At 53.4% G+C, this 16,618-nt stretch overlaps 1 protein-coding gene across 6 annotated transcripts in view; it reads right to left on the bottom strand.

Moving 5' to 3' along the window:
* Window positions 1-16,618, bottom strand: part of LOC122386830 (A disintegrin and metalloproteinase with thrombospondin motifs 9-like) — a 54,970-nt gene that overhangs the window by 11,474 nt on the left and 26,878 nt on the right. For 3 of the 6 annotated variants that reach the window (XM_043376467.1, XM_043376466.1, XM_043376471.1), the window contains exons 4-20: window positions 12,924-13,087; window positions 12,198-12,355; window positions 11,899-11,979; window positions 10,517-10,669; window positions 9,999-10,148; window positions 7,411-7,573; window positions 6,399-6,589; window positions 5,725-5,835; window positions 5,085-5,224; window positions 4,539-4,718; window positions 4,006-4,191; window positions 3,436-3,605; window positions 2,993-3,119; window positions 2,464-2,590; window positions 1,917-2,136; window positions 1,424-1,588; window positions 624-788 (exon numbers count right to left, since the gene is read on the bottom strand). In XM_043376467.1, the coding sequence (XP_043232402.1) occupies window positions 624-788; window positions 1,424-1,588; window positions 1,917-2,136; window positions 2,464-2,590; window positions 2,993-3,119; window positions 3,436-3,605; window positions 4,006-4,191; window positions 4,539-4,718; window positions 5,085-5,224; window positions 5,725-5,835; window positions 6,399-6,589; window positions 7,411-7,573; window positions 9,999-10,148; window positions 10,517-10,669; window positions 11,899-11,979; window positions 12,198-12,355; window positions 12,924-13,087 (2,651 nt within the window). The remainder of the gene's footprint in view (window positions 1-623; window positions 789-1,423; window positions 1,589-1,916; window positions 2,137-2,463; window positions 2,591-2,992; window positions 3,120-3,435; window positions 3,606-4,005; window positions 4,192-4,538; window positions 4,719-5,084; window positions 5,225-5,724; window positions 5,836-6,398; window positions 6,590-7,410; window positions 7,574-9,998; window positions 10,149-10,516; window positions 10,670-11,898; window positions 11,980-12,197; window positions 12,356-12,923; window positions 13,088-16,618) is intronic. The other 3 variants (XM_043376470.1, XM_043376469.1, XM_043376472.1) reach the window with 1 other exon arrangement.

The following is a 16,618-nucleotide window of genomic DNA, read 5'->3' as shown; positions in this document are numbered from 1 at the left end:
GGTCAGGTCAACCGGGTAGGCACATATCCCCGAAAATAAAAACTGATATTCGCAGCCTGTGACACATGTTTTATGGGTAATTTGGGGCGAAGAAAACGATGGTGACATTCATTTTATCATATGTGTACGTACGTGTTTGGCTCAAAAAGTTCAATTTAAGAAATGCATGTATCATGGTCGTGAAGTAGTCACGAGAAATTGCCAAGATTCAGTTCAAGATTTTGGAAAATGCGGAACGATAATCAATAATCGAAGATAGCCATTTGATTGTTCATGGTATTGGCAGTCTAATGGCGTTTACGGCATGTCTGTATGTCTATTCTGTGATTTTATATGATTTTTTGAACATATGCCGTTTTTGGTCGAAAACCCAGAAATCATGACGTCACTAAAACCTCGATATCTCAAAAAATTTCAGACCGATTTTTTTGAAATTTTGTCACAATAAACGTCAATCAATTCCCTACAGGTACCCAAAATTTGCGCGCCGTTTTTATGCTATGGCCCGGCGAAAAAGTGGGGGCGTTTAACGCCCCCCCCCCCCCCCCAGCAACTCGCGGATTAAGATAATGTGGCGATGCACGAAGAAGAAAGAGATGAGAGACATGGATTTGATGTCCTACCTCGTCCCAGGTGCCGGCGCGCCACTGAGCGCAGGGCGGCAGCTCGCAGGGCTGCGTGTGAGACGGCACCAGCGTGGTGTCACACTGCGACTCAGGTAGGTACGAGTCGCCGAGGGCGCACCAGTACGGCCGCCGCCGCTGGCCGCCGCCGCAGCTCCTGGAGCACTGCCCAACGTGCCGGCGCACGGCCGTACCGGTCACCGCCACCGCCACCACGCGCCGGCCGCGCCCAGCCATGCCATACGAGTGTGTGTGCGTGTGAGTGTCTGTGCGTGTTTATCTGTACCTCCGTCTGTACGTCTGTGTCTGACCTTGTCCGAGTCTGAACTAGTCTTTGTTTGAGCTGTCTGAGACTGAGTTTGTATCGTTTGTCCCATGTCTGCATCTGTGCCCGTGCATGTATGTTGTATGCATGTACAAGATGCACCCACCGGGCCATCAGGCTGGCCCGGGAGCAGCAGGCTCTCGGTCAGCGCAGCATCACACTACTATTCACATATCTACACTCTACAGGCGTTCTTTCGCCATGCGTCCCACGCCCCACTACTGCACCTGGTCATAACTGCCAAAAAGCGCGCCATACAAAATCGGTGCGATAGCGGCAAACAGCATAAGCTCGCGAATACAGCCAATCGTCTCAAAACCCTCACTAAATTTGCGTCCTTTACCCAAAAACAGTCCAGCCAATCTCATGCAAATGAGCAGTCTATAAGCAAAAAGTGATCAACTATGAATTACTTTCAACTGAGCGATGCCGATGATTGCTCTGAGATGGGCAGGGGAAGCGTCATATGCCTTACCGTGCTCCAGTTGCCCACTCGCCAGCTGGGGCACTCTGTGTGGCCACACGGCTGGGAGACGAACCGCTCCTTGTGGTCACAGTAAGTGTCGGCCATCACTGAGCCCGTGCTGGTTACACACACGGCCGTCCGCTCCTGGGTGCCGCCGCCGCACGTGCGTGAGCACTGCCGGGGACAGAGCGATCATGAGAGGTCAGATTGGATACGATACACAGGAGCGGGGCACGGACAAGCTGGATACGTAAGAACGGTCCTACTGGACACATGGAAACGTGGTACCGTCATACTGGATAACCGTCATACTGGATAACCGTTATACTGGATAACCGTCATACTGGTTACACGAGACCCTCAGGCGATCAAACTGGATACACGGTTAGGCTGTTAACATCACAAAAAAATATATTATAAAATAACACAATTTAAGATTATGCCGATTATGGTTTTGATAGACTAGGTCACCAGGATATACATAATCCCATCACCCACGCACCTCGGACCAGTCGCCGAAGCGCCAGCGGGTGGGTTCGCAGGCGCCCTGGCACGCCTCCAGCAGCGCCGGCCGGTCAGACAAGTGCTGGCAGTTGTGGTCCTGGATCGGAGACAGGTCGATCTGCAGCGCGCCCGGGAAACTCTGGAAACACTGCGACTGCGCCCGACGAGTGCCAGGTCCGCACGAGCTGGAGCACTCGGAGCGGTGGGTGACCTTCCAGCTGGCGATAGGGAGGGGTGTCGGCGTCAGAGAGCAGCTGGCATGGTCATTGGTCACACTCACAGCGCCGGCGATACAGGACGGCCACACTCACCAACCAGGACTTATCTCGGCTATACTGTACATACAATTCATTGTAACGGCTAAAATAGCAAGTGCCTCACCAGTTTGGCATTTACAATTAAGTGCTCACTAGTCACTACTCATCAAACGTGCCCAGTAACAATATTTGGGGCAGAAGCCTCAGCATTTGCATTTATTATGCATTTGCAGAATCGTAGCAAACGGCGAGTGGCTACCGTTAAATACGGCGATCAGGGTTACTCACATGAGCGTACAGCCCAAGTTACAGGCGACTTCCTCGCGGTCTGGACGAGGGTCCCGGCTGCAGTGGCTCTCTGAGACGGACACAGAGTCGGAGCGGCGCACACACTGCACCTCCCGGTACCGCGTTCCTGGCGGCGGCACGACACGTGAAGAGCTCATTCACCAGCTCAGGCGTCAGGGCCGGGTTAGGCAATCAGTCTAAAGGCTGAAACAGACTCTTTCCGCGTTCAGGAAATCGCATGCGAGAGCCTATTCAAATACATTATAATTCTTCCCGCATCAATCGCATCCGGGAGGTGCGTGCGATTGATGCGAGCGTGCTTCCATGTATTGGAATAGGCTCTCGCATGCGATTTCCTGACTGCGGAAAGAGTCTGTTTCAGGCATAAACAAGCGAGCTCCATACCCCAGATCCGACCATACGTCAAAGAAGACATAATCGATTTGTGGAAACATCGAAGTTAACTAAATAACAAAAAGAAGCCACCAGCCGCAGTCGATGGCGGAAGGAGGGGGGGGGGGGGTCTCACCCTGGCAGACGCGGTCGCAGGCGGACCAGTGTGGCGACAGCTGCCACTGGTAGGTCTCGGGACGCTCCACAGAGACCGTGTACTCGTACTCGACGTTTGGCGAGGCCAGGTTCCCCACAGACAGCACCTGCAACACGCACAAAGGGTCAGTGATAACGACCACGGTTGGTTCTCTAAGCTAACTGCCAACTTTTTGTTCAAATCAATATTTGAAAAAGGCTTAACGTTTCCACAATATCTTTTTTTTGCAGAAATATTGGAGAAGAGCAGCTTAGGTTTTGAGTGGGGAGGGAAGGTGAGTAGTCTGGGTAGAAAAGTTATTGTGCACGACAGCGTAACTTTTTGCCAGATACCATCCTATTGCCTGTGCTGCTTTCGCAATTGGTCTGTATTGGAACGACCACTGAACGCACCGTCGAACCTCTTTGCCGTCGGGTACTCACGTAGAGTTCGAGCTCCTTCTCCAGTGGCTTGCTGCAGTTGATCCTCTCGACGACAGAGTCGGATCCCGTGTACTCCAGCAGGACGCCGCCGTACTGCATCACCTTCTTGAACATGCTGACCACGAAGTTGCCGTTGAGGATGTATTCCCGGGTCTCCGGGTCGAGCAGGGCTGTCGGATGAGGCCGGCGCCGTTAGGAGGGGCCGTCCAAACGGGAGGGCTCCACTGGGTCACTCGTAAGGTGGCACAGCAAGGCGGCAGCACCGTGAACTACGCTTATACCAAGATACCTATAAGAAACGCCTACACAAGAAGTAAGAACTATGCACATTTCAAAAGCTCCGTTTAGTTATTAAGACCAAATATTCCACAAACCAGCGACTTAATTATGGACAAGAAACCGAGTTGGAAAACATGACACTTATTTCGAACCATAGTTTGTATGAAACAAGGATGTGACTTACAGTTCAACTGATGCCTCCCCTCCACAAAACATGCCTCCCAAAGAAGCTCAGTGAAAAGGATCCCCTGCTGAATCGATCAGTGGTAAGACTGCGCGATAAGCACGTACCGAGGTAGTTGTCGTCCTTGCTGGTATGGTCGTTGCTCTTCTGGCGCACGTCGAGTCTCGTGGCACCGGCCGGAACGCGTACCACGCGGTTGTAGCCGTAGTGGATGTTCTTCTGGGTCGACTTGTCAAAGTAGCCCTTGATCACGTGGCAGGTGGAGTTGTCACCGCCGCAGACTCCGCACTGGTCTGCCGCAGACGGAGAAGTGTGGGCAGTCAATACTAGGGAACAGACACACGCACGCTGGAGCGAGATACGTGACCACCATCTGGCACCTAACGTCACACCACTCCCTTTGCCGAAGAATGCAGCATACTGGGTTTCCTACGAATAATATGAACATCCACTCTAATTCAACCAACAGATAACCAACTATTCCACATACCTATCTATTCCACTCATATGGAAAATGCGTCACTCGAGGTCAGCTCGGACATATAGTTAGATCCAATCCAATTACAATACACGTAAAATCTTTAAGGTATGTAGGTACTAGGTATACAAGATCTCTCTGAGCCCGGCAGCGGCGACTAACCGGCGTGCACATCCGAGTGCAGAATGTGGTCGCAGCCGGCCGGCTCGCAGATGCCGTTGACACACATGTCGTCTGTGTCGGGCGTACAGGTGGTGCCGTCCACGACGCGCTCCTTCAGCAGGTAGTACGCACTCGAGTCGGCCACCCGACAGAACAGCTTACAGCGGTCCTTGTTTTTGACTGGCGGACAGAGAGGCGTTTCCATATCGGTGCTTGTACATAGAACAACACTCGGACTCGGATATGTAAGTTCACGAATATGTGTACATACATGCATGCTTGATAGGATCTGAACATTATGTCTGTTCTGCAGCATACCCAAACGTATCAAACCGGTTTGCCTTTAGCGGCTCAATTATCAATTGAAATAAAACTATCTGTAGTCGAGAAGAAAAAGCATGCTTGCTCTCCTTCTAAAGGTCATACATTTATGGTACAAATAGCGATAAGAGAAAAACGCCCAAGAGCAAAAATTCACATGTGCCGTTATCAAAACATTCTCAGCTGGAGGCTACCAGCAGAGTTCCGGTCGCATCCTCCACTCACTTCCTGTGTATTTGGGCACCCACTGCACGTCCGACGGCAGGCCCTGGATGTTGAAGTTGTTGCCGTTGAAGGTGGCGCACTGGGCCTCCCTGAAGTCGACGCTGCCCTTGGGACACTCCTGCCGGTTACATGACTCGTACCTGCCGTGAAGACGGGGACGGGGGGGGGGGGCGATCAGATGAACCATGTCACTGGATCCATCCGTCGGTAGCGAGCGGAGTTAGTACCCCTTCCCCGCCTCCCCCCCCCCCCGCGGCCGCCAACCGTCCTTGTAATGGGAGCAGGTCGGTCTGTCTCAGTCTGCCGGGGATCAGTGACACCATACATACAGCCACCCGACACCACACGGAGCCCGGGAGGCCATCCGTCAGGGTCCCATCCGACGGGCGTGTCAGGTGGCAGCCGCCACTCCCACCTCCCAGAGCCCGCGCTGTAACGACTCGCTCTGCATGAGTCATTGCCACAACGGTAATTGGACTATGCCCGAGATGAAGACAGAAAGACCCGCTATAAGGTACTGCCATGCCGTCCTTCATTCTCTCACCTGACCCGCTGCATGTCCCAGGCAGTAGGTGCCACAGTATTATCCCTCACCTGACGCGCTGTCCCAGGCAGTAGGTACCGCAGTATTATCCCTCACCTGACGCGCTGTCCCAGGCAGTAGGTGCCGCCGTTGGAGGGCACGGGGGCGTTACATCCGCGCTCCGAACGCCGGATGCCGCCGCCACAGGAGCGCGAGCACTGGCCCCACCTGAGGTACAGTCAGACCTGTGGTCAGAGCTCCACAACAAGTTATGAAACATTCAATTAGCGCCAGCCGATAATTGACCGAAAATATTTGTTACATTGTTGGAATGAGAGAACCAAAAGATTATCCCGACGACCTCACATATCTTTGCTGTGACGTTCATTACTTTAATGGAACTGCTCATACCGGTATAAAGGCAGGTCATAAATCTTCAATGACATCTGAGTTGATTAAGCATAGTCTAAAAAAGCTGTTGTGGGGGTCATTGTCAATTAATGTCGGACGGTCAGCCGGTCTGAGACTGGCCCACGCGGAAGGACTCGCTCAGCCCATTGACCCTAAAAGGCTGAGCTGACTCACTCCCATTGGCTCACTTGCCCCACTGTCCCCAACGGACTGACTCACTCCGCGTCCGCTCCCACTGACTCACTCTCCCCTTATACTCACTCTCCCCCTATGGACTCACTCTTCCTCCAGTGACTCACTCTCCCCACCGTCCCCATCGGGTTGACTTACTCTCCCCACCTTCCCCAGCGGGTTGACTCACTCTCCCCTTATGGACTCACTCGCCCCATTGTCCCCATCCTCCGTGCACGGTGTCGGGCCGTGGCGTCCGCGAGACACACTCCCCACGCTGGCACCACCTGCCCGGAGCACAAGTGGTGCCGTCCGCCCAGGGCATGTGCTGCGTGCGGCAGCCCTCGCTGCAATCGGTGCCATTGCACCTCCTTGAGCACCAGAGACGCTTACAGGTCGGCTGTAACAGCGGGGGGAGACGGTCATGAGTCAGACGGCTGGCAGAGGGAACGGACGGCGCCGTCAGCAGACACCGGGGACAGTCTGTAACGTCATCGGAGACTAAGCACGTCACTGGGGACGGCCAGCAGACTTTATAGTGCCTTATGACGTGTATGAGGCTGGCGCCCTGTCGTACAGAAATTACAGATAACTAATACAGTCGTCAGACACTACGGACAGCCAACAATGACTCACGGAAAATACAGATCACCTGCACAGTCGGACAGCAGCGGATTCAGGCTCTACTAACCCTCCTATCATCTTCGGAAACTAAAACAGACGGCACTGCTAGACAGCAACAGTCTCAGCCCTACACTGGAGTCAGATTACAGACACCAGTCACCCAATCAGCCCTCAATTGTTCCTTCATTCCTTATTCAATGGCAGCAACAGACCCCCGTTGTTGACTGCTGTTGCCATTCATCGCATGATTCGCAGTCTGAGTCAGGGTCTAGCATTGGTGCAGTACCCGCTGCCTCGAGCTGCTACCAGAGATAGCGACCAGAGGTCAGTATTGAGAGTAAAGGAGAGAGATCGAGTATAACTGGCTGCCAACGCAACGGGAGGAGGGGGAGTTCGGCATTGACTCATAACAGGGAGAGGTAGGTACTGAGGAGAAACAAGGCCTCTTGAGAGACCGTGATTCAGAACGGATAGCAAGTGTCGTTTCTAAGGTCAGTAACAAAGTAAGTAAGTCAGTAACGAGAAGAAAGGTAACAAAGCGGGAGTTCAGATGGACATTAAACGAGTGACGATCTGTGAGAGAGCTCGGTATCTCACCATGTAAGAGCAGATCTCGAACTCGTCTCCGAAGACAAGCTTGCACTGCTGGGTGGCGTCGTAGGTCTGACCGGCCGGGCCGAGCGCCAGCTGATCGCTGGGCTCGCTATGACGCCGGTAGTTGGCCTTTGGCTGCTTCCTCAGGCAGTCGCCGTACCCGGCACTGGGACGCGGTACAATCAGTTAATACCGAGCCAGGCTACACGACATCAGTCACTAGGTTACCAACAACACTCGATGCTGTGTAACATGCACTTATTAAGGCCAATTATGTCACATAAAATTTCTTAACCATCCTTGATAGCATAGGCGTCGCCAGAGATTTTCGGTTGGGGGGGCAAAATCAACTTTTGTGTTAAAACTTGCCTTTCCCCAGTCTTTACTCACTCGTTTTACATATCATTTGACGCGCAATGGTGCGAGGAATCCGATGGTGGCAAAGGTGTCCCTCTAGCTATGACATGTAATTTTTCTACAGAAAAATTCGAAATTTTGAAATTTCATTTCATGACAAAAACGACTGGTAGAATTATAGTATATTGTGGCTGCGATTACCGACGCACTGCAGAGGGTCCCTGTGCAGACGCTCGACACTCATGATCATTACCCAGAAAAAGGTGAAAAACGCTCCATTTAATCGGATCACCCTGCTAAAACCTCCATTCACGCATGCATGCAGAGGTTTTACGTGAAATGCATAGGACTTATCCCAGCCGCCGATCGTAGCTAAGTTGGGCATTCGGCGGAGAGTGAATGTCGGAAGTGTGAATTGGAAGTTTTTCATCTTTGCTCCAGTGAGAGAAAGTGTTTTGTTCACTCGAGTGTGAACAAAAGTTTCTCGTTTTTCGTGTGAAGGGAAGCGCTGCAAACGCGAACAAAAACTGTTTAACGGAACCAAAAGTTACGCACGGCATAGCGGCAAGGGATCTCTTAGAGATAGGTTTGGGACTTCCAGGCCATTTCAGGCCACTCAGGGTCAGTGCTGACTCTCAGAAGCATGCTTAGGATCCCGGAGATCGGCGTGGGTCACCTCAAATATTTACGTGTACGTGGTGCTTTAGGGCTTTCCGAGCCCAAAGTGGGGCCCTCAGAAGCCAGTGTGGGCGGCGGGTGCTAAGAGACTAGGCCCAGGGTGAGCCTGGAGACCTCGGATAACAGTGTGAACCCTCGGGGTCTGTGTCGAATCCCTAAGGACCCTACGTAGGGACATAATATTGCGGACGTCCTCAGAGGGACACGTGAGCTGTGACCCCTCAGATGCCGGCTTGGAGTTAGCAAAGTTTGTCGCCTCAAAAGTTTTGGCTGAACTATCAGAGGCCAGTTAAGGTTCTCAGAAATGTTCGAAGGCTCAAAGATCCCTGTATGGGCCCTCAGAGAACATGGACACCAGTGGGACTTTCAGAGGCCGGTTTGGGCCCTCTGAAAGCTTCTTTAGGGCTCAGTGGAGCTCCTTAGGAGCCTTTGTTTAAAGCAAGCTCATGAGCCCTGCGACACTTGTACGGTACTTGAGCCTGTCGCAGACATTTGACGAGAGTTGAGGAAGGCCCCGCGAAGATTTCGTTTCACGCTTTGAACGAAAATTGTGTCAGCACTCCAAAACTTATGAAAATCAGCTGTAAAATGTAATAAAGAACGAACTAGGAACATGAAATGAATCACAGCATTGACATTTCCGAGTCTGGACTCGGAGTCTTGAAGATTTTGGCGACTGCGAGTCAGACTCTGGTTTGAATTGCACGCTCCAACCTAGTCTGACCTCACAGGCATTCTCAGAAAGGTACCCCCATTTTTTCCCGACTCCAAAATCTCATCGGATCTGTATCGATCTCAGGGTGTGCCCGGTCCGAGGTTGGGGGGGGGGGGCAAGCTGCCCCGCTTGCCCCCCCGTGGCGACGCTAATGCTTGATAGTAATCTTGGTTTTGAGCCTGATTATAGAAACATAAATATCACAAAGGATGAAAAATATCAGAACTATAATCGAGCTTGCTCTACAAATTTTACACATTAATGAGCAATGTTTCGCCTCTTTTTCTTTGTGATACAATAATACTGAACAAGCGAGGCACCAAGTTCAACTCGGGCGGAAATTCGGAATGGCTCGAGGGTTGGTCGCACCCTCGGGGTGGAAAGCGCTACGTATGCTGTTTGTTTGTACATTTACCGCGGAAATGGATCGGAGGTTGGTCGTGCAGCCCCGTGACGGAATATACCAAGAAGTACCAGTACTGGATGACATACGTAACCACGGCCCTTCAATGACGCGACGTCACACCCCTGTCTTTCGGTACCCCAGGAGCCCATGAAGCCTAGTCCTATTGACTGAAGCCTGGACTTCAAGATTTCACTCCCGGTCGACCTATTCGGGGTCTTTGGTTGGACACTGTTCAGAAGTCGATACGGTCAATGCACGAACGACTACCAACTGACGGAGCGGCCGACACTGATGGAATCCGTCTCAGTTGAGCGACCGAAAGCAGAGAACGACAGTAGCCGTCATCAACCCGAGTGAAAATAAACACGAAAGCCCGCGGCGTCCGCCGGCGCCGGCTGCGCGCGAGTGGCACGGCGGCGGGCGCGCTGCACTCACTCGAGGTACTCGGTGAGGTAGTGGCGGCTGCACTTGGACCACGACCACGGAAATGTGTTGTGGTCCAGCATCCTGGACATGACGAACTGAACCTTCTCCGAGCCCATGTACTGCTGACACTTGGAGTCGTCGTCGTGCGGAATGTTGAGTCTGTAATAGGTGGTCACCAGCACCGCAGTCAGCTGACAGATCGGCATGCCGGTCATAAGTAAGCAATAACGTAACCAATGAGCATAAGTAAGCAATAACGTAACCAAACAAATAAGCAAATACCCACTGGTCACATATACATAAACATACTCGGACGCCTAGCTTCTTACACCCACATCCCCTCAGTAGAATTTGGCCAATATTTCTCCGTACGGCATGCACGTTCCTCAATGGAGTAGGTCACGCCACAATATACTAAGACCAGACGCGCTAAATGCAGGTGACTACCCCGATGACCGTTAGCTGGTCTGACCTAATCGACACGCAATGTGCCTCTGTGTGTGTGTGGGGAGTGGGGAGGTACTCACACGTGACCAAGCTCGTGGGCCACCGTGAAGGCCGCGCTCAGACCGTTGTCCTGGATGATCGAACAGGAGGCTTTCGAGTCGCACATGGTGCCGAGCTCAGCAAGACCGAGCGTGTCGCACTGCTGTCGCTGCGGGTTACGGCAAATATCCTCCCTAGAACACAGGTCAGGTCAGGTGAGACCAGGTCGCACTGCTGTCGCTGCGGGTTACGGCAAATGTCCTCCCTGGAACACAGAGGTCAGGTCAGGTGAGGTCAGGTCGCACTGCTGTCGCTGCGGGTTACGGCAAATGTCCTCCCTGGAACACAGAGGTCAGGTCAGGTCAGGTCATGTCGCACTGCTGTCGCTGCGGGTTACGACAAATGTCCTCCCTGGAACACAGAGGTCAGGTCAGGTCGCACTGCTGTCGCTGCGGGTTACGGCAAATGTCCCCCCTAGAACACAGGTCAGGTCAGGTGAGGTCAGGTCGCACTGCTGTCGCTGCGGGTTACGGCAAATGTCCTCCCTGGAACACAGGTCAGGTCAGATGAGGTCAGGTCGCACTGCTGTCGCTGCGGGTTACGGCAAATGTCCTCCCTGGAACACAGGTCAGGTCAGGTCAGGTCATGTCGCACTGCTGTCACTGCGGGCTACGGCGGATGTCCTCCCTAGAACACAGGTCAGGTCAGGTGAGGTCAGGTCGCACTGCTGTCGCTGCGGGTTAAGGCAAATGTCCTCCCTGGAACACAGGTCAGGTCAGGTGAGGTCAGGTCGCACTGCTGTCGCTGCGGGTTACGGCAAATGTCCTCCCTAGAACACAGAGGTCAGGTCAGGTCAGGTCAGGTCAGGTCGCACTGCTGTCACTGCGGGTTACGGCAAATGTCCTCCCTGGAACACAGAGGTCAGGTCAGGTGAGGTAAGGTCGCACTGCTGTCACTGCGGGTTACGGTGGATGTCCTCCCTGGAACACAGAGGTCAGGTCAGGTGAGGTAGGTCGCACTGCTGTCACTGCGGGTTACGGCGGATGTCCTCCCTGGAACACAAGTCAGGTCAGGTGAGGTCAGGTCGCAATGCTGCATGTGTGGGTTGCAACATATTTTTATCCCTTGAAAAAAGTATACAGGTCAAACGTTGTAGCTGAAAATCACATCAGATGCAAAGACGTGAGCCCATTCCTTCAGACCGACGCCCTTCATATTACATGAAGAATGAAGAGATTCACGCTTGTAAATGAGGCAAAATCCGGTTTGGCAGACTGTACGCGGCAGATTACATCGCTCCACACCAAGCACAGGACAGATGTCCAGCTACACAGTGAGTGAGAGCTGAACAGAGAGCTGTGGGTGGTCTTCATACCGAGCTTCTGAAGTCTCACCTATATGTAAGAATCTTGATCTCACCCACCTCGTTAGGAGGACGGCAGTGTCGTAATACCCCGAACTCGACTTCTCTTCAACAGCATGTTTCTGCTGCCACTTACAGAAACTGAGGACAAAATTACAGTTTCCGGTCACTGACAGACACCCGGAGTAACACGAGTTTCATATCGCTTCACACTGACTTTTACAAAACGTCAACGACAAGTACACGTTTACATGACATGCAAACTTTGTTCCCAAATGTTGGACTCTCTGGTTTACTTTGGTTTTTATGCTTGTCTGGTGGTCGTCCGTGACGGACTGGATCCAAAGTCTAGCACCCACTTGTGGAGCAGTGCCGACGCGGACTTGCCGCTGGATTTGCTGCCGTCCTCCTCCGCCTCCACCTCCTCCTCCAGAAGGTCGTCCTCCAGCCGAATGATCCGGCCCAGCGACACTGTCACAGAGTTGCCGATGCTCGGGTCCTTGTAGATCAGGGCCACCTGAGAGAGAAGGTAGGGCAGCTGAACGGTAGATTGCAGATATAGCCACATTGAGCGCAGCCATCGGGCCGTTATTGTGACCAAGCGAGAAGGCCGATACAACGACGCTGCGTACTAAAGCGACACTGAACAGTGGCCACCTAAGCGAGCCGGCTGATACAGCGATGGTGGGCAAAAATAAACGGCTGCGGCTGACAGGTGGAAAGCGCAGATTCGTCGACAACTTTGCAACTTAGCTTGCTACAGAAAACTTAGCGTAGGTATATTTGAAAGAAAGCATCGTCGTACATGACAAATAAAAAACACAACCAAATTATCGTAGCTGCTAACCAAAAATTGGAGACCAACATCTAAAATTGGCATCTCACATGAAAGTAATGACATTCCAAGTGGAGCCCAACTGCATGCTCGATGAACTGAGGTTCGGTTTGCAAAATCCACCACCGTAGGTACTGATTATTTTGCTCACAGCATAAAATGGGTGGCTACTTAGGAGAAACGGGTAGCTTGAAGAACTGAATCTGATCAGCCTGCACTATGCCAGCGGGGCACAGACGCGTTCACTCACTATGGACATGAGCGTGAGGATGTACTGCTCCAGCTGATCGCCGTGGTAGTCGGCCATCCGCGCGTCGGCAGCCACCATCACCTCCATGTGGTGGGCGTGACTGGTGGAGCGGCGCCGGCGGCCTTGCTCGTCAGAGTCCTCCTCCTCGGGCGCTGCGGTCGGCGCTGGGGGAACGACGGTATTAGAGGTCACAGTCAGGTCAGAGAGGTCACAGATAGGTCACAGGGAACAGAGGTCACAGTTGGGTCATAGAGGTCACAAATAGGTCACAGAGATCAGACGTTACAAGGGTCACAAGAGTCACACAGGTCACAGAGGTCACAATATGTGTCAGGGGTCAGAGGTCAAAGGGGTTACAAGAGTCTTATAGGTCACAGAGGTCACCTATAGGTCAGAGTCGGGTCATACGGGTCACGCAGGTCACAGCCGGCGGTTTGGTCGGCGCTGGAGGAACAGCGTCCACGGAGGTCACAGAGGGTCGACTACAGAATGATGTTCCACTCCTCAGAAGCTATCAGTTGACCGGAGCGCTAAGTTGTGCCGTTTATCACGCAATTAAGCGTGTCGATTGTGATCATTGGGACAAAGATATAATTTGTGAACTCAGCCCGTGTGATGCGGCACAGCCTACCACTCCAGGCAAATAATTGCCTGTGAAAAGTGGAACATCATTCTGTAGTCGACTATACCCATAGGTGTAGGAACAGGGGGGACGGGGGGCCGGTGGCCCTCCCCACTTTTCATAGTGGGGGGGGGGCAGTAATGTTAACTGGCCCCCCACTTTTTGCAGAACTTTTTAATGTATTTGTAGGCATCACCCCGAAGAACAAACTTGACGGTTCTCTGGCCTGCCCTTCCATGAAGATTTCCATTTGTGCTTCATCGTTATTGAGTGCAATTTTCCTCCACCCAATGAAAGGTAACTTTGTCAGAAGCAATAAGTGGCAGCTTAGGGGCAGCGCACGCTGCAAAGAGAGACAATACTGGCGCAGCAGAATGCGTAAACGGCGTAAACTAGCAAGTTATGTTAGGCAGCCTTGCATTAGTTGATCGGTTACTGGCATAGGCGTAGGAACAGGGGGGCAGGGGCAATGGTCCCCTACTTTCGAATGGGGGCCAGCAATGTTAACTGCCCCCCCCCCCACACACACACACACACCTTTTGCTGAATTTTCACTTCTCACGTTTCACGCTCGCTCGTAATAAAAAATGTTTTTGGTCTTTGGATGCTTCTGGAATTCGCATGGGTGCCAACCAGTGGCGGATCCAAGGTGGGGTCACATGGGTCATGCCCCCTTGGGGCCCGGGGGCACCACAGGCCTACCAGGGGCACCACCGACCTATCAGGGGCACCACAGACCTGACAGGGGCACCACCGGCCTGTCAGGAGCACCATCGGCCTAGCAAGAGCACCACTGTTCTGCCAGGGGCACCACAGACCTGTCAAGGGCACCACAGGTCTTCCAGGGGCACCAAAGGCCCTTCCAGGGGCACCACCGGCCTCGCAGGGGCACCACCGGCCTCGCAGGGGCACCTTGGGCCTGTCAAGGGCACCACGGACCTGTCAGGGGCACCTCAGGCTTGTCAGGGCCCAGGGGCACCACAGTCCTTTCAGGAGCACCACAGGCCTGTCAGGGGCACCAGAAGCCTAGCAGGGGCACCACAGGTCTGCCAGGGACACCACAGACCTGCCAGGGGCACCACAGGCTTGCCAGGGGCACCACAGGCTTGCCAGGGGCACCCACTGGCCTCGCAGGGGCACCTTGGGACTGTCAGGGGCATCACGTGCCTGTCGGGGACACTTCAGGCTTGTCAGGAGCACCACAATCCTGTCAGGGCCCAGGGGCACCAGCGGCCTAGCAGGGGCACCACGGCCTCGCAGGGGCACCACCGGCCTCGCAGAGGCACCATGGGCCTGTCGCTGGCACTTCAGACTCGTAAGGAGCACCACAGTTCTTCCAGGGGCACCACAAACCTGCCAGGGGCACCTGCGGCCTAGCAGGGGCACCACAGGCCCGCCAGGGGCACCACAGGCCTGCCAGGGCAAAAACAAATAAATAAAAAATGAAAATAGGGCACCACCAAAATTAAGTGGCCGAAATCAGTTGAGGTTTTAATTGGGTATAGGTAGGGGCACTACTTCGATTCATGACCCTCCCCTTGGAGCTTTCCTGGATCCGATCCTTGATGCCAACGCGGCTGCGGAGGCCAGGGGAACGCGTCCATGAGATTTAATTTCTGGACGGGAGTCTCCCCGAGATTGTGGTCAATTTTTTTTTCTTGTCACGTTTTTTTTTAAACCAATTTGAGCATGCTTGCGAAAATAAAGTGGCCGAAATCCGAGGAGAAAATGGATTTTGGGGGTAGGTGAGGTTTTGTGCCTCTGGGAGCCTGCCCCCCCCCCCCCACTTTCGAAAACGTTCCTACACCTATGACTGTACCAGAGGTCATACAGAAGTCACACAGAAGTAACAGATGTTACAACAGGCGGCTCGGTCGGCCCTGGAGGTAGAACGGTCACAGAGAGGTCATAGACGGGTCACAGACGTCACGTGGGTACAAACCAGAGGTCACAGAGGTTACCGTCGGGTCATAGAAGTCATGGAGGTCGCAGATGTAACAGTTGGCGCTGGAGGCAGAACGGTCACAGAGGTCACAGGGAGGTCACAGAGGTCACAGCCGGCGGCTCGATGAACTCTGTGAAGTGTATGGGTGGTTTTGCAGTTCAGATCGGGCAGTGGTTCAGCAAGTTGAGCAGTAGCACAGCATTTCAGTCAGGTGCAGTGTGTCGGTGGCTAAGTGGTTCAGTCAGGTGTAGTGGGGTGGCTGGTCAGCAGTTCAGTCAGGCGATAGAGCGGTATTTCAGCGGTTCAGTTCGGCGGTATGCGCTGCCGGCCCTATGTGTTGCAACGTCCGCTGGTCAGCCGGGGCGCCGATACCGCCCGTGGGTGGTGCAGGGAGCCGGGCTCCTTTCTCTCCGCCCGTACAGCCAATAACTGAGGCATATCAGCAGCAGAGGTCGAACGACCACTGCCTCAAGCAGTCGTGCCAGACGCGGGGCGAGCCTGTCTGCACTCCATGGAGGGAACCCGGCTGCACTTCTCCGTATCCAGACAGCATCACCATCAGCAGAACTATGCTGTCCAATGACCCACGGCTGGTGTGAGCGTGAGAGACGGGCCCTGTAGGTCACGGCAGCGCCGCTAAGACCCTCAAATAGCGCACAACACAGGAAACACACCGGCGTCATGTCAATGTAGGTACCGCTAGCCCACGCACGGTGTCGCTGTGGCCCAACACCCGCGGGCAGTGTGTCAGTGAGCGACGGGCGCAGTGCGGCACCGTCCCCGCCTCAGGAGCCGGGTCAGGCGGCGGCTGCACCACAAACAGAGCACCGTCAATACGTGCTGGAATGCGCGACCGCAATGTTCACAGAAGAAACGGCATCTCGCAAGATTCTATGAAGTATTACCTATCGCCAAGTCCAAGACGTGATAACTTTCGGTTCTGACCAGAGAAAATACACTGGACACTCAGTCGTTTCAGTCTACGAGCACAATTAGTTGCGAACTGAATGAGCCATCTATGTTTTGATATAGCCGCTCAGCCGTGACGGCCACGTCATTTTCATTCATTAGCCAGAGCAGGGCCCACTGAATACTCGCTTCCATGGTCAGTTTACTATCAGTTTACTA

The sequence above is a fragment of the Amphibalanus amphitrite genome, unplaced genomic scaffold (genome assembly GCF_019059575.1).
Source record: "Amphibalanus amphitrite isolate SeventyFive unplaced genomic scaffold, NRLGWU_Aamphi_draft 000264F_arrow, whole genome shotgun sequence".
Lineage (NCBI taxonomy): Eukaryota > Metazoa > Arthropoda > Thecostraca > Balanomorpha > Balanidae > Amphibalanus > Amphibalanus amphitrite.
The sequence above is the reverse complement of the archived record's forward strand: the minus strand, read 5'-3'. Positions and strand labels throughout refer to the sequence as shown.